This window comes from Sus scrofa, chromosome 15, assembly GCF_000003025.6.
Source record: "Sus scrofa isolate TJ Tabasco breed Duroc chromosome 15, Sscrofa11.1, whole genome shotgun sequence".
In the NCBI taxonomy this organism is placed as follows: Eukaryota; Metazoa; Chordata; class Mammalia; order Artiodactyla; family Suidae; genus Sus; species Sus scrofa.
In genome coordinates, this window is record NC_010457.5 from 39,035,280 (window position 1) to 39,053,571 (window position 18,292).

Genomic DNA, 18,292 nt, shown 5'->3' on the forward strand with positions numbered 1-18,292 from the left:
GTTGTTGTCGAAGACAGTCTTTTTAAAATTAAAGTTTAATGACAAAGTCAGCTACATAGTTACATGGTGGAGGTATAATTATATTCTCAAAAAAGAATTTCTACTGAATTTAAATATAATAATTTAAATATAAGGAAATTAATTTTTAAAAAGATTATGTGCAACTGCTTTAAAATGATGAGAAAATTCCACATTAACAAAATACTACAAATATTGTTATAAAGTCACATAAGGTAGTATGTGTTGAATATAAATATTTTTCTTCTTTTAAAACTATAAATTTATTTGAAAAATTAAGTATTTCAGATTGAGAGAGTTTCAAATTCTTATCTAGAGAGTTATTACTGGATTTAAAAGAAGTTGTTAATGATATCTTAAAATCATTTTTATCAACTCAAAACCATTATGGTTAAGTCTGTGGACAGACTATGGTTACTACTAGATGGTTTGACCTCTGTACTTACAAATGTGTAGATGCCAGATCCTGATGGTGCAGGCCCAGTTCCTAATCAAGTCCTGTCATCAGAACTGCAGATCGTGTTGGAAGTCAGTTTCTGCTGCAGCAGCTTTGCCAGGGTGAGATATAGTACATGCGCCTCTGACTGAGGTTTGGAAACAGTGCATGGGAAGTTGCAATTTTTGCTTGTCTGTGAAAGGTGCTTGGTTTTGTTTCTTTGACATATTTACTTTTCCAACAGTTGAAAGAAAATTTCCAACGTCTCCATGTGTGACCACCTTTGATATAAACAAATCAGAAAAAAATGATGTTTTGAGTTATCTAAATTAGAATTTAAGAATTAGAATTATAGTATAAGGGAGATCAATTTTTTCATTTATAATTCTTCCACGAAACATTTTTAAAAGATTAATATTTCCTCTTAACAGGGTCACTAACCTCAGGAATGGGGCATCCCTGAAGTTCTTAGAAATGCTCTTTTTAAATGTAGTTTAGTACAAACTTTGTAAACTTCAGAGATGGGCATCACACACAGTTTAATTCAGCTCCTTCCTTTCACAGTTTAGGAAATTGAGACTTAGAAGATTTTGGTGATTTGCTCAAGGACAAAGCAGAAAAGTCAGGATTAAATGCTTGGCTTATAGTTCCCAGTCCAGTGTGTCTTCTGTTACAAGATGATTTTATAAAGTGATGAGTTGTTGGCCTTGGAATGAAGATAAAAGATTTGCGGAACTTGGGTTTAAGCATTTTTTCAAACCATTAAACCCCATTTACACTTCCACAAGTTAACAGATAGCTTCTTCCCACTTAAAAAAGAGCCAATATATTAAAAAATCAAACATGAACAGATAAGCTAGTACTTACTTTACAACGTACGTGTCAAGGACTTCCTTAAACAATTGCTTTTTAGAATACCATCATTGGATTTATTCAGAACTTTCTACAGTTCGTCTAGATAAAGAAACATCAGACATGTCAATGCACTGTCTGCTACTGCAGCAGAGGGAAATACTCTTTTTCCTCTGTATTCTCATTTTCGGTTCAATAGGTAAAGTCCCAAAAAAGCATCCTTTGGAAAACCTGCTAAAGGAAGGTCAAGTGTGGATGAAGTGGAGCCAAGGGACCCTTTGCCCCAGCACTTCCTGGGTGGGTGAATATAGGAATGCAACCAGGTAAGGAGGGGTATAAACTTTGGCATTGTGCCATAAGTGCTCTCAAGTGACCTCTCTCACCTGTGGGGTCTGCTTCTTTTCTCTTGCTCATTGAATAAAATTCCTTCAGAGCAGGTGCCCCCAGAGGAAGTCTAGATGATGCGCAGGCTAGTGAGTGATCCTTTTCCCTTCTCTTAACGAAGTACATTCAGGGTATGCCACTGATGGTCACCCCTCAGACTTCTGCTTTTAGTACTATAGGTGTGGAGGATAGAGTCTATTTTTAAATGTCTAATAATGGAATCTGTTTCACTCAAGCAGTTAGCATAAACCCCTTCCAAAGGCGGGGGGCGGGGGTGGAAATAAGATCTGGAAGCTCTTGTTAACTGCATACCAAAATATTTTGTTCTTTGAGTTTTAAACAAGAGTATACAGTATTCGATTTCTAGACATAAAATTCTGTTTATAAACTTTCCAAGATTTGGCTAGATGAAGTGTTGCTGCATAGCTTCCAGTGTTTCCTCATCTTTCTATCCTTTAGAATCGACTGGATGGATAACTGGAGTCTTGCAGAGTTTATGAACACACTCACTGTATATTTTAGCTTCATGCTGAATCCTATTTGCTAATATTTTAAATGACTGTTTAGCTTGGTCTCTGCTCCGTCTCATTAACTGGCACCACAAAACCTCAATTACTATAATGTAGTGGAGTGAGATTTTTATGGTCCACGTAAAATTGCTTACAAAAATCTCTGGCAAAGTATTGTCTTTGTTGATGTTATTCTTGCTTTTCACCAAAATTATTACATCTCCAGGGATAAATTAAATGTTATTTTTTCTGGCATGCTTCACGTTTTAAATTTCGGTCAAGTGATTTTTTTTTTTTTTTTTTTTGCTTACCCATATATTCTGAGGAACTAATTGTCAACACATAGTTTAAATTTGTTTAAAGCTGATAACTTACAATGGTCATTGTACCAGGTTCTAATACTCTCTATGTGGCCTCTCAGGGGGCTCATTTGTAACCTAGAATAGATTTTTTTTTTAATTAACTAAAAAAACTAATATGTTTAAAATGTATCAAGACTAAAATGATTGACCAGATTGACATAACAGATTACATAATGTTTGTCTTACATTCTTGGCTTAAATGTGATGAAAATTATTAAATTGAATCTCAGGTGAATTTCACAGAAGGTCACCATTTTTGCACAAGGAATCATGCCTCTCCATCAGGTGGAAAGATGTTATTATGATTCCATTTTTCTGTTTGTAATGACTCTTGAATTTGTTCTCTCGAAATTTTGATAAAACTGTAGTTGCTGTCAAATTTACTTGTATTTTTCTTTTGTTTTTATTATTGTTGTTGTTTGCTAATTTTCAAGTTTGAAAATTATCTAGACCTTAGCTGGTAGGTAGACTGTACAATGTATATATTTTCTTCTGCCTAAAAGCATCAGAGTCATCTTTACTAAAATATAGACAGTCCCTAAATGTATAATGAGAGAATTTTAGATGATGACTTCTTTTTCCCAATACATAAGAAATCTGATTTTATGAACTAGATGTTAAAGTTGTGTGGAGCATGTAACTGGAATTCAGTAATTGTTGCATGTAACATTGTTTTAGAAGTCAGTATTGAAAACAGTCAGTGTTGGAGTTGCCACTGTGATACAGTGGGTTCAGAATCTGACTGCAGTGGCTCGGGTCCCTACAAAGGTTGTGTTCCTGGTTCAGAGTAGTGGGTTAAAGGGTCCAGCGTTGCAATAGCTGTGGTGGGATTCAATCCCTAGCCGAGGAACTTCCATATATTGCAATTGTGGCCTTAAAAAAAAAAGGCAAAAAAAGAAAATACTCAGTGTTTCAATATTTTTAGGTCATCAACCTCTTAATCAAATCTTTTTAAAAAATAAATTATTTTATAGTAGAGCATATAGATACTAATATTTTGTGTTGTACTGAGATAGTCTCCTATACCATTTTAAAATGTTTTTGTTAAATTTGCAAGTTTCAAGAGACTTATTTTTATATAACTCTAGATTTTTTTCCTCCTTTCAGGATGACTTATTCTTATGTATTTGCTAGTGGCCATGTATTTTCATTTGCTAGTAGCCATGTCCTAACCAGCAAATAATCAATTCTCTGTCAACAAGCAAACCACTCTTGTGGTTATATTTATGTAGGTAAACTATTTGTTCCCAGAGAAAAACATGTGTTTTTTTAGTGTGCTGCCTTTTTAAAAAAATGAAACAAGCACTTTGTGTGACTGAAATGTCTCCTTTTTTAAACACAAATGAGCATTTAAATGTCATTTCCAGTTTATTTTGTATGTGTTGGATAGGAGCACTTCAGCTTACAAAAAGTATTTTAGCTGGTCAGAAGCAAATAAATATTTGGAAAAGATTCTTTTGGAGTAAGATATTGTAAAACCATTTTAATATATACTGAGAGGTCTTATTCCAGGCTAAGAATCTGGATGCTCCTAGAACACTGAGTAACTTTCAATCACTCGGACATGCCAAGTAGACTATCTTATAAGATGATATGTTGATTCTTTTAAGACGATATGTCAAATCTCTATTTATTCCCTTGCCTATAAATTCAAAAGCATCATGTGCTAAAATGTTTATACTCATTAAATATACTAAGTTTAACTAAAACGTAATAGCAACTGCTGTCTCCCTGAAACTTCCTTCTACAGGATCAAACTTTTCCATAGCAATCAAAATCTGACATCTGGTGAGAGAAAAAGAGAAAGGGCAGGTGGAAATGAGTATTTTCATAATATTAGGTTTTGCCTGTAGCCTAAGATGGTACTGGACTGAACATCTTATAATACAATTTTCATTTTATTTGAAACATGTTTTGCTTGATATAAAAATATTGATCACAGTGAGCTTTACCAATTGTTATTGCTATAAAAATGAATGCAGAAACAATATTTTTAGTGGAAATAAATTATATAGTCATTATTCTTTCTTTTTTAAATCACAAGAGAAAAACCTCGGCTGTTTGGTCATTGACAGGAAACCAGTCTTTTAAAGAGGTCTTTTGCAGATGAACTCCAGTCCATTTCTGTTAATGTTCCACGTGGTTCCGGAAACTGACTTCTGTCTTTGTTACCAGGGTCCCACAAAGTCTCTGTGCTCAGAGTTCTAATGTGGCAACACAGTTTCCCATAAGAGAAAAAATTATGAACTAGAAAAGAGTACAGTCTTAGTTCATATGTGGTCTTTTCCAATATGAAGGGACGCAGCGACATACTTCTTCACTAAATGAAAGTCCCTGTTCACAATGCTTCATTCGATTTGTACACGGTCGTCTGTAACAACTAGGGGAACAAAGAAGGACAGACTTCTGTTAAAGACCATGGTGATGAATTTGTTAGGCTACAAAAGCACTTTTTTTTTTTTTTCTAAGCACTGTTTTTTCTAAGTTTTCAAGCTAGAACAAAGTTACTCATTTTATCATAAAACTGTTCTCCAGTTTATAAATTGCTACAGTTTGTGCCCGGAATTACAAAATTTAAGAGGAATGGAAAAACTTAAAAAAAAACAACAAAAGCCCAGTCTTGATTGCAGATATAACAAGTGGGAGAATGAGGTATTATTAGTACTAGTTCTTTTGAAGTGCTCTGTGCTTCCTGGATGAAAGGAACATAAAATAAATTTTGAAAGTGAATATTTAAGGTCTGCCAATTTCACGTGATCACATAGGCCCAGCAGTCTTCATAAGAATCTGGGACTCGTTTGGAACCCAGACTTCTGAGAGATGGAGCCCAGCCCTTCTGGCAGGACCAGGGTCTGCAGCGAGGGCCCCACCCTCACTCTTGTCTTGGCGCCGATGGCAGCAGGCTGGCTGCACCATGGTGGCTCACACTCCCTTTCATACCTGGGCTCTATGTGAAAACAGTATGGTCAGGGGGCAGGGGCAGGGTCAGCAAGGGACAATATTCATTATGGGGTCCCTCTTCTACCCTAGATGTCCAGTTTCTAGTAATGGTGAAAGGCCAAACCACCAAAAAGCCAATACCATTGGCAGCCCAAGTGCTACACTGAATGGGAGTCATGTCTGAGGGGCTTTTTGGAAGGTGAGTCTAAGTAACATGGGGCAATGGGGATGGAGGCACAGAGGAAAGTGCAAGGTAGCCTGGACATCAAAAATGCACGACAGGAAAACTACAAGTGTGATTCGGAACTATCATTCCTTTTGCTCCAGAAAAGAAAGCACATCTAGTTAAAGTATTACTTATTTTCATTTCTAATACAAATGCATTATTATAAGGCCACTGGTATTCCTTTACTAAAAAGATGCAATTCTCAATAATCAATGGAAGTTGCTGACTAAAGCAGTGAACCAACCACAGAATGTATACCCTGCCTGCCATACTTTTGGAATAAGTATGAAGAGAAAATGAGGAGTATATATATTTTCAAAATATTAAACTATGGTTTTTTTTTTTTTTTTTTTTTTTTTTTTTGCTTTAGTAGATGTACAAAACCTGGAATTATATACACTTAGGAAAATGAACATGGGGAGAGATTCAGCAAATAGAAAGCTATTGGGAAACAATGTATGCTACAAGGAGAAATACAATGACAGGAATCTTTCCTACTAAGTTAATACAAGAATTCTGTAGAAAAATATAATAGCTGGTCAGTTTTATGTAAACAAAACTTGTCACTGTAAACTGGGTTCACTCAGATTTAATATACAAAATGTTTTAATGAGCTTTCAGAAGATGTAGCATTCTTATTCTTCATTTCTGGATCCTTTTGATAATTAGAGTAGGATATGCAAGTAAAACTGGAATATAGTTATGTTCAAAATATTCTAAGGAGGAAACAAAATGATTCCTGTAAGGTCTTCTGGAATGATAAAGGGAAAAAATGTTATCAGTGAGATACCTAGATTCATGGGAGTCTGTATGCAGAAGCTTATATGTTAGTGTGGGCAGATCATCAGAAACATAAAGTAATCCCCAGAAAAGTCAATTTAATATAATTTTAGGCAAATTTTAGAAAAGAATGTAGAATAGTACTTGGAGTTAATTTCGGGTTGTAAGTGTGCTATGTTATGAAGTAAAAGGAAAATTCTGAGGATTAAAAGATCTAAGAAATTCTGTATACAAAAGACAACTACCCAAAACCATCTGTGTGTATTTGCTATACAGCTATTTGGCATTTGGATTAGTATTTAGTGTCTTATGAACTTGATTTGTATTTTGTATGTAATTGTGTTTTGTAATGCAAAGGGTATAAAACATCTGCATTATTGATAGCACTTTATTACTACCTGGTTGAGTAAATTTGAGCAAGTAGTTTAATTTCTCAGGTCATCAGGTTCTTTTTCTGTAGAATGAAGTTTGGATACTCTGTTTTTTAAACTGAAATACTCCTAATAAGCATTTACACCAGTATATTTATTTGCCTTCATTTATAACATTAAGTGAAATAGATGCTCTAGGAGATTAAAAAAAGAGAAATATAAAGCGAAATGTGAGCACAAACTCTTGAGAATCATAAAGGACAATTTACTGAAGATAAAAGTAATGATGAACATCCATGCAGATACTAAATTGTAAATAAATGAAAAGGTAAGTTTAAAGTCCTGTGAATAATCATGTGGTGAAAGGGTGTTACCACCATCTGCAAAGAGTGGGTGGAAGAAGAGAGCGTGATGGAGAACAAAGGCTGAGAAAACAAAAAGGACAACCAGGAAAGCACAATGTTGTTTCAACCAGAAAAGAAGGCACCTGAAGAGAAACTACACAACTACAGAAAGGACAAGTGACAGAAAGACCACATTGTCCATTGGATGAGGCAGTGAAGGGTCTCATGGACTCCTAGGGCATACACTGGTAACAGTAGGATGAATACATGAGAGATGAGAGGTGAAGACAGAGATAAACCTCAGATGCCTGGTCTTAGAGCCATTCAGAAGACAAGAACAGGGCTTGGTTGCTAAAGAATGCTCAATATTGCAGTTAGATGCCAATAAAATAGAAGAACTTCAGAGCTTTTGTAAAGTGAGGGAGAAGGACAGTAGAGTTGAGGACATTAAAGGAATGGAAGAGAGGGCATAATTGGTGGAGCCAGGCTAAAGGAAAGTGGGAGGAAACGGCCAAAGCACAGGGCTGGCTTATTCTCAGACCAGAGAGGAAGAAGTTCAGTGGTTAACACTGAAAGTGTTTGAGTTCAAGAGACTCCTATTTTTCTGGGGAAGAAAGGAGGAAAATCAGGTCTAGGAATGTCTTGAGTAACCTTTAACAACGTACTGATTTTTTCCTCTAATTTCATTAAATACTTAGCTTAACTATTTTCATTTCTAGATGTGATTCCACAGTCAATGGTACTATCCTATCTTTTGTAAATTGTGCACCTTTTCTGCGCTTGGAACAGCTGTCCAAAATTACATCTCACAGTATTATCATCATTTTTGGTGGGGACACATGTGCACTGCCTGGATGTATTTTGCAAATGCTCCACAGGCGACGATCCTGTGCATCTGTTCTCCAACTCGTGTTGAGAACTACTACCTTAGTTTCTGGGACAAGGACTTAGAGTGCGTTCTGACCTTAGATCTGGTCTTGGTTCCCAGGGCTCCCATCTTGCTTTTTTGGGAGCAATCACAGTCCCACAAAAGTTTAGCATTGGTTATAAAACATCAGAATTCATTTTTTAGAACTAATCTAGTCCCATTCTAACAATCAATGTTTTGATTGAGAAAATTGCTTTGGGCTGAGAAAACTAGTTCCAGTAAGAGAAATAAATACTCTTTCTGAAGATTTCTTACCTGCATGTTTGATGCTGAAACTTCTTTCCCTTTAAGAAGCATTTCTGTGGGTTTTCTGTACATTCACAGACACATTTTCCAGGGTTTAAGGGTTGATTTCTTGGGCAGGTTTTTTTACATACGCATTGGCATGTGTTTTCATCAAATTCTCGGTTGGCCCCACACGAGTTGGGGAAAAGTTTGTTTTTACAGACACACTGGCATGAGTTTCTGTCTAGCTCCTTGTGGGGTCCACAGCTGGAAGGTCGAAGCCCCCCTCTGCACACACACTGACAGGTCTCTTCATCCAGCTCCTTGTTGGGGCCACAGATGTCATGGAAGCCATCCGCAGAGTCTAGACAAACACAGTCAGAACATCTTTTTTATAACCTTACTTGGATCTAGGTGTGGTGTGAAACAACAAAAAGCATTTAAAAGCTTATTCCTTTTCATGTGGTTCATTAAAGGGTTGTGCACAAAGACAGGCAGGTTCCTTTAAAAAGAAGTTCAAAACAATTCCAGTATGAAGCAGAAAATGTCCTGTGTTGCAGTGACTTAGGTCAAAGCATGAGAATGAATATTGAACATGTGATTTTAATATTATGGTATTTGTTAATCAAAATAGAGACCCTTGGCATTTAGTCTTTAGAACACCATTGGGCTTACCATCTCCGGCATTAGAGGAAAAAATAAAATCTTGCTGAGCCAGGCACCTGCAGAAGTGATTATTCCATATGTAGTCTGTGGGGCAAGTCTTGTTTGCAGCCTGGCACCTGTGGGAGAGACAGGTTAAACAAAAGTATAACTGGTACATGGAAAGGATCATCTCTTTTCTTACTGATGTATTGCAAGATCAATGCGCGCTTGCCAAAAAAAAAAAAATTAAAGTGATTTAAGAATATATGAAATGAAATGCACATGTTCCCTCTCAAACTATCCCATCCACAGGTGCTGTCAAATTCAAGTTCCAGAGGTGCCCACTGTTAGTGGTATGGTCTCATATCGAAGATGTATACCGAAGATGCCAGACTTCCATCTTTTTAAGGCAAATACATTTACTTGCATATCACATATTGTTTTAGTTCATGCAAAACTGGGATAAAGCCTTTTATACTATTCTGAAATTTACTTTTTCCATTAAACAATTTATTTTGGACAACTTTACATGTCATTTCATAAAATTTGTTCCATTATTTTTACTGGTTTCACAGTAGTCCATAAAATGGATGTACTATTATTTATTTTAGTAATCTATTAGTAGGAGATTGGTAGCCACTGGGGTTTCTTCCATTTTTTGGCTTTTTCAGCCAATTCTATAGGAACAGCCTTTCCTGACTTAACGTCTGAAGCCCAGATGCCCATAACTATAAAGGGTCCATTAATAAGAAATGCCATATTCCTCGGAAAGGAATCAAAGACCATGCTTTTTTTGCTGTTGTTCTAGTTTTTCCTTTCTGTCTTTCTTCCATCTTTCTTATTTATTTTACTACAAACTCTGAACACATGGGCTTCAGTCAGGTACACCAAATGTCCCTTTGATGTACCAGCCATCCCACTGTTTGCTAACTGGGACCTCTTTGTTAGTGCTGTATGCCATGGGCCCTTTAATTTTCCAACTTCTCTGCTTTCTGGGATAAACAGAGGCCATAAGCTCATCCTGCCCATTTTTTCCTCCTCACCTGCAATCACCCACCCCCTCAGGGAGCACTAATTTTCTGTGCTGGAAAATTTGCAAATAAATTATTGGTCTTAAGCAAAAGACACCTGTACATATTTTAGGGGAAAAAAAAATTTCACAGTGCTATTTCCAAATCCAATTGAATATTACTGGGTTTTTCAATTTAGCCCTTTGACTTGAAACTAATCTGTTCCATTAAAATCTTGGTTTCTAACCATTTCAATATTTATATTTGCTTAAATATAAGTATACATTGAGATATTTGTTTTATCCTGCATGTATGATATGCTTTTTAATGTTTTTGAAAATGGAAAACATTGTGTGATTATCTGAGTTAAAATTATGAGAGAAAGTACACTTAAAAAAGTTTCTTTGGATTCAGATCCCCAGCATGTGTCTTCTTAGGTTTTTATATCGTCAGTGTGTCTTTTAGCAAATAAAAGATGTAAAGTATGTGTATGTATTTTTTATCATTTTGTTACATAGAAGATAGCACCCCATGTACACTGTTCTAATCCTTTTTTTTTCACTTAACAATATTCCCTGGAGAACATTATACCTTCTTAATAATTGTAGGTATTCCCAAGAGCAAGTCTCTATGCATTACATAGTTTTGTTTTTATTTTCTTGGAAAGTCATAAACATATTTGTTCTACATGAACTCTATAAACAGTCTTTATCCATTTGCCAAAACAATATCATTTTTGAATTTACATCCTATCCAAAATTTGAGTGCCCTTCCATCAGATAAGAAGCATTGTGTGTAATTATATCTTAGCAGTGAAATTAATCCTGGCTCAGGAATCACTCTTCTGTCAATGACAGTGAAACCGTTTTGGCTGTGTTGCCCCAATATGGACCTATATGTGGTTTAAATAGTACACCCTCATGTGGGCATCAGGTGGGCACAGTGTGGTGGAGTCGTAGTAGAAAAGCATCTTCCATTTTGCCAACACATGATTTATACTGCTGTTACTTAAGCCCATGTTTTTCTGGCTGTTAGTTGCAACCCATTAGTGGATCATGAACTGAATTATATGAGGTGGGAAATGCATTTTCTTTCTTTCTTTCTTTTTTTTTTGTCTTTTTGTCTTTTCTAGGGCTGCACCCGTGGCATATGGAAGTTTTCAGGCCAGGGGTCTAATCGGAGCTACAGCTGCTGGCCTACGCCAGAGCCACAGCAACGCCAGATCTGAGCTGCGTCTGTGATCTACACCACAGCTCATGGCAAGGCTGGATCCTTAACCCACTGAGCAAGACCAGGAATTCAACCTGAAACCTCATGGTTCCTAGTCAGATTTGTTTCCACTGAACCATGATGGGAACTCCCTGAATGATTTCTTTAAAAAGCATATTCTTTCTGTTCATTTCTGTGGAAATGAACCATACTCTTAATTGATTAATCTCACTGGAAGCAAGATTTAAATTAAATTAAAATTGTGCTGACCATGGGGCCCCTATAGGCCACACTTGTGTTCTTCAAATAGCTACCTTATGCTGAGTCTTGTTAAAAGCAGGAAGTAATCCAGTAACATTAGTCCAAAAGCATATATTATGAGCTCTCATACACTCCTCCCAAATATCTTTAGATCCTTCAATGGGACATCCAATAAGATGCTCTGTACTCCATTAGGAAAATAGCACGGGGAACTCTGATCACATTAACAATGTTGGAAAAACATCAAAACAAGGTTTTGATTTCCTAATGGCCAACTGCTGATATTGTCTGAACTTCACCCACTATGATCAACATCAATCAAACCTGTGATATATTACAGAGGAATACCAATCCAGATCATCTGTGCCTAAGATTGCTGTCGGCATAGCAGGTAGAGGGGAAAATACCCTCTTTCATTATCAAAGCCACAGAGCCCTGGGTAAACTATTTCAACAGTTTATTCCAAAAGTCTTCGAATTGTTGTGTTCATCTTGAGTTCATCATTTGTGGTCCTTGAATACAATTTACAATCTATACCTGTTGATTTGCTTATATTTTTGCAAGAGTGGTTAATATCAAATGGAAAATGATAAAGTAAAAATGGATTTGATATTCAATGTTATTAAGCAGATTTTTCAGTATATGAATAGAAATCAGAATTACATTCATTTTTAAGATTCTAAAATAAAAAAGAACATATTTAACAGAGATATATCTAAAAATACATGTTTATCTTCCCTTGTATTGGTTTTTATTGATTTCATGCTAATTTGTGCTTATGTCTGTTGATGTTACTTTTTTTGCTTGTGACTGGGAGAACGGGATCAAATGGGGATTTTGTTAAAAAGAATACATGGTGATTGATGAAAATTCCATGGTTTTAATAATCTTTCTAGACAATACTTGAAAGATTAATAAAATAGTTGCATTAGTATAAAAAATGGGCTTATAAATATAATCTTGCAGCCTTTGTGTGAATATAAATGATTGTTTTAAAGCAGTAACCTGCCATATATAAAAGCTCAGCTACCACCTGAAACTGAGATATAGTTACACCAAGTCATCACCAATTGGCTTGCTGAGTACAGGACAGCTTGTTTTAGAGCTGGATGATCACCGGGACTAAGGCATAGCAACATACGATGCTCAAGTAAGTCTAGAAGCCTGTGTGCCTCTTCTTTTAAACTTGCCATTTTTGTGGATTTGCTTGGGTATACAAGGTTGAGAGAAGTTGATAGGTTGAAACAATGCAAATCTAGTACTTAGTATATTTATCAGCTTGTAAGTTTTATTTCTATATTTAATGTGAACTAACATTTATTTAGATCAGAGAAACAATAAAAAGTAACCAGGAATTCAGTAAAAAATGTCCTTCAGTAGCCACTGGTCTATCTCATCCTAGCAACATTTCATTAACAATAACAACAACAAGAGAATGTGTTGAGGGCGTTGGACTATTGATAGGACATCAAAATGACTGGGTGATGGCAGTGTTTCAGGGAAAGGGAGGCAGAGTTGAAGGGATGGTGCACAGAAGAATTCTAGGGCACTGAAACATTCTTTAAGATAATATAATGGTGGATACCTGTCATTATACATTTGTCAAAATCCATACAATGTTTGACAAAAAGATATTAACATAAACTATGGATGCTAGTTAATAATGTCTCAATATTGGTTCATCAATGGTAACACAGGTACCACACCAATGCAGGATGTTAATAACAGAGTAATTGCAGAGGCGGGAAGAGTGATGGGAACTCTCTGTACTTTCTGCTTAGTTTTTCTGTAAACCTGAAATTGCTAAAAAGAAAGTCTATTAAAATTTTTCAAAAATGACTGATAGATTTGGTCTAATAACATGGACATTTATTAAAAATTAAGCTTCACAAAATATTTGATCTAATAGTCCCCCTTTATGGGTAACATCACAGACTAAACCTTAGTATAGAGGATGTACTGATGAAAACGTCTCCATCATGTACATTTTGCTGTAATTTCTACTAGTCAATCAGCAAGCCATAGGAGTGCTGTGCTATCCATTATTATCCTTAAGCAAAAATTAGAGAGGACCAAAAGCAGGCACACTCCAGAATATTTGGCTTCCTTTTTGAAAAAATATGCTTCAGGGTCTGAAATCTCATACTTGAGTTCCACTGGTAAATCAGTTCATACCATAGGTGCTCATTTGAAGGTGTTAGACATACTTACATAATTAGCTTTGTAGGAAAGAGGATGAATGGACATATGAATTAAGATTTCAAAAATAACTGCATATGAACCAAGGAATTTGAACTTGCAAAGAGACTATTTTCAGGGCAGAATAAAAATACACGTTTTTAAAATGTTGAAAAAAAAAGGTAGTTTCTGATCAAGTGGTGGCAAGACTATGTCCCAGTTTAACTGGCAGATATGTTATCTCTATCTTTCTGCTCTGATACAGTTTACTAAATTTATCATGCTACTCTGCTTATCTCTATTTTAGTAAAGCAACAATGTGCAATCTTGAAATTAAAAAGAATGAAAAATTAAAATGGAATAAAGAAAAACTCATAGTCAAGCTCCTAAGCATTGGGACAGGGGAATCTATTATAGATTAACTGTCCAAAGATGCTCAAGTTTTAAATCAGAAGATACCATGAATACTCAAAGCACACATGGGAACACCTCATTCTCTTTTTCAAGCCCGTTCTTGCCATGAACAGGCAGGTACCCCCATCCTTCTGAATATGGTCCAGTAGATTCATCCTCGGCCTCCCTCTCTATGTCCCACATATACCACCCCCGGTTACAGGCCTTCTTGTATTTCAAATGTCTTTCCACCCCTCCACCCCTTCCACTACTGCCAGGGTTCTCACTCTTAGGATATCTCTCTTGGCTTCTTTCAGAAGCTTCCTCTCCACTTTTTCCAACTTCTGTTTGGCTTTTCTAATCCACCCACTACATGGCCACCAGGCTGTTCTTTATATCACAGAAAATGTAAACATCACTTCCGGCCACATCCCTGTTAGTGGCTTCTGAGCAGCTTGAAGAGAAAGATAAAAAGCCTACCCTGGGATGGTATGTGTGATCCTGATGATCCCTCTGGACTCCCAGAGGTTTTCTCCATCATACCCCTGCTCAGTCATGATCCAGCGGGACCTGCCCCACCTCACCATCCAGTCTTATGTTTACATGTTGGACTCACTTATGGGATTTCTTCTGGAGTAGCAGTCCTATCTATCCCTCTATCTCTTTAGGCTAGTACAACAGTAGTACCTGGATGGCACACAACAACTGATTGGTGAGTGACTGAATGAAGCAGAGTACAGTGTATTATATACTTATTACACTAGATATATTTGTGCTTGTACTCTGGTGCATACGTTGCTTCAGTTAAGAAACTGTGTTATCCATTTTTAAAAGAGCCTACATTTCCTAGCAAAGTGCTATGCACATAGGAGACACAACACAAATATCTCATGAATAAACATCAAGGGAAATAAAACTAGGGCATCAGTTCTTAGTCACAAATGGCTCCCTCCATAGAAAGAGAGTCTCCATTATTAAAGGGGCCATAGAAATTCATGGAGTTCAATCTGAAGGAAAATATAAGAGGAAATAATTGAAAAAAGAGAAACAATATGAATATTGATATCTAACCATTTCTATTAGAGAAAAATCTTTCCTACCTCTGGAATTTATGATGAATTTTGGTGCTGCTGATATTGAGATTTGAAAAGTTTTTTGTAAATACTAGAAGTGCTATATGGTATAGGGGAAAGCATGAGGTTAGGAGAAAGAAACACTTTTTATCTCTTTCTGGCACTTTTTAAGAAGCTGTTTAGCTTTGTACATGTTAATTAATATTTCTAAGACTCATTTTTTTCATTTGTAAAATATTAGTAAAAATAGTAGCCAATGTTTACTGAATGCCTATTCTGTGTCAGGCACTGTGCTAATGTTTAACACAGAATACTAATTATAAACATCACTACATCCTGGGAGTTAGATGTTGTCCTCCTCATCATCTTTATTATGCTATTATAATATTAGACTAATATGTAATATAGTATCATGTTATTGAAAGATTGTGAGGATTAGGTTATAAATGTTACACTGCATTATGCTACATATAATTTTTAAATTTATATTTTGTTTTCAAGATGAGGAAATATGTCATCAAATGTTTACAAAACTTAGGCAAAATTCAAAGAGCTGGTGAGCAGAGAACGGATTTTCACACTGGAAAGCCACCTGCAGTGAGCACACTCTGTGCTCTGTGGTGGCTGTCATCAGGCAGGCACCTGGCAGCACTAGTTCTGAGCATGAGACCCTGGGAGGCAGATACCTGGTGCACAGTAATATCTGGTAAAATTAAAATAATAACAATATACATATAACACATGTTGTCTCTTGATTGTGAATGCTCAGAGGTTAGAAGCAGTCAAGCTCATCTCTGTCCTGTCTCATAGTACCTAGAAACAGTCTATCCATTTTAGAGACGCGATAAGTTTTTATTTTATTTTACTTTACTATTTATTTTATTTTATTTATTTTATTATTTGCTTTATAGGGCTATGCTTGTGGCATATGGAAGTTCCTGGGCTAGAGGTCAAATTGGAGCTACAGCTGCTGGGCTACTCCACAGCCATAACAACGTGGGATCCAAGCAGCATCTGCAACCTAAACCACAGCTCATGGCAACACCAAACCCTTAATCCACCGAGCAAGGCCAAGGATCGAATGCACATCCTCATGGATACTAGTTGGGTTCATAACTCACTGAGCCACAACGGGAATTTCTCAATGAGTATTTTATGAATGACTCATTTTGTGAGCCACTCATTCTTTTAATTACTTAGTTATACTTGTTTGCAAACAACACAAATCAAATGGTCTGCTACTTCATAATAATGTAAATATAACACTGTGCATTTGGAAAAGACATGCTTTGTCCTCCTCCTGACAGGGAGGATGAGAGCAGGGATGGAGCAGAACCGGGATACTGTTGCATCAGATCCACATCTCCATCTCTATATAAGGCAGTGCTGGGAAGCCCTCCCCCTGAAAGGAATCATTATAATCTTCACTTAAAATGTCACCATAAAGATTTTAAGACATCTACCATTTTGAACCTGTACCAATGTCAAAATTATAGTTAATAAAAGGGTCTTTTCTTGACATTTCCAAAATCAGTTTTACTGAGGAGTAATTTGCATACAATAAAAAGCTCCTATTTCAAATTCATTGCCTTTTTACAGACTTATGCACTTGTGTAACTATTACCACCATCAACATTAAAGGTTCCCTCTGCTCCTTCCTAGTCAATCCCCACCACCTGCATGTTCAGGCAACTAGCAAACTGCTTTCTCTGAGTCTAGACTGTATTTGTCTTTTCCAGGGTTTCATGTAAATTGAACCATACAGTATGTATCCTTTTTAGCCTAGCTTCTTTCACTCAGCTTAATGTTTCTGAGATCCATGTCTGTCGTGTGTATCAATAGTTCATTCTTTTTAGACTGGTCAGTAATATTCCACTGAATGGATACACTGCAATTTGTTTATTCACCCACCTTTGATGGATATTGGGTTGTTCCCAGTTATTGGCTAATAAAGCTTCTATTTACATTTGTCTACAAGTTATTGTGTGGAAATATGTTTATATTTCTCTGGGATAAATAATTAGGAGAGGATGTTATCAATCATATTCTAAGTGTGTATTTAAGTTCGTAAGCATCTGCCAAAGTGTTTTTCAAAGGAGTTGCACCATTTTACAGTCTCATCTGCATATGAGTCCAATTACACCACATGCTCTCCAATACTTGTTTTTTTTTCTATCTTTTTAATTTTAGCCACAGTGGTGGCAGTTCCTCTTAACTCTTAACAAAGATAATGTTTTTAAAACATATTTATGTATTCATCATACATACATGATGACTATGGGCATCTTTAATTAAATTGTGGGTCAAAATTCATAATAGGTTGAGATAAATGTTTCAAAAAAAGAGAAACAATGGGGAAAAGTGTTTGAGGGCATCACACTAATAAGGCATGCATTCATAATGGGAATAATACCATTTGTAAGGGGGTAAAAACTGGGTATTGGGGAAGAATCATCTTAGATCTGACAATGGTTTCTGGCCCTCCAAAACCAACAAAATCCCACTCCTTTGTATCTAATTTCTACTGGGTTTTATTGGCCCTGGAAGATATCCAAAGTGTGTACAAGATAAGGCTATAAAAGACTATTCAATAAATGGCTGTGATGGGAGGAATTCTTCTTGACCAAGCACTTTATCTCAGAGTCATATGGTGAGAGGTGCCTCTGTGCGCCCATGGGCTGCCTTGTGGCTGCCACTTAGGCTTTTGTGTGTGACTTAAGCTTTAAGGATTAAAAACTAAGAGTTTAAATTTATTTTATTATTTCTATAAAAATGTTATTCAAAACATTAGCATATCAAATGCTGAAAAGAAAAAAATGTTGACATGTAAATGAGTAGTAGCTACATAGGTTAAATGTTGTTTTCTCATATGAAGCAGAAGTTTAAAAATATTAATGTCCCTAAAACTTTTAAAGAAATTATCTTTTAAGAATTATTTTAATTTTTCTGGAAAATTATTGTTTTGAATGCTTTAAAAATTATTATATATGTATTACACATTTATATCAATTGCTACTCTCCATATGCAATTTGATATATTACCATTTATATAAGTAAATAAATGTTTCTCAGCAGTTATAAAGTTATGTTCAATATTAACAGTTTTTACATTTTTATTTAACTTTTTGCAATAAAAATTTTATTTTCT

At 35.8% G+C, this 18,292-nt stretch overlaps 1 protein-coding gene across 2 annotated transcripts in view; it reads right to left on the bottom strand.

Moving 5' to 3' along the window:
- Window positions 2,485-18,292, bottom strand: part of VEGFC (vascular endothelial growth factor C) — a 98,471-nt gene continuing 82,663 nt past the window's right edge. For both annotated transcript variants that reach the window (XM_021076038.1, XM_021076039.1), the window contains exons 5-7: window positions 9,051-9,157; window positions 8,406-8,739; window positions 2,485-4,941 (exon numbers count right to left, since the gene is read on the bottom strand). In XM_021076038.1, coding sequence (XP_020931697.1) covers window positions 4,827-4,941; window positions 8,406-8,739; window positions 9,051-9,157 — 556 coding nt within the window. In that variant the 3' untranslated portion in view covers window positions 2,485-4,826. The remainder of the gene's footprint in view (window positions 4,942-8,405; window positions 8,740-9,050; window positions 9,158-18,292) is intronic.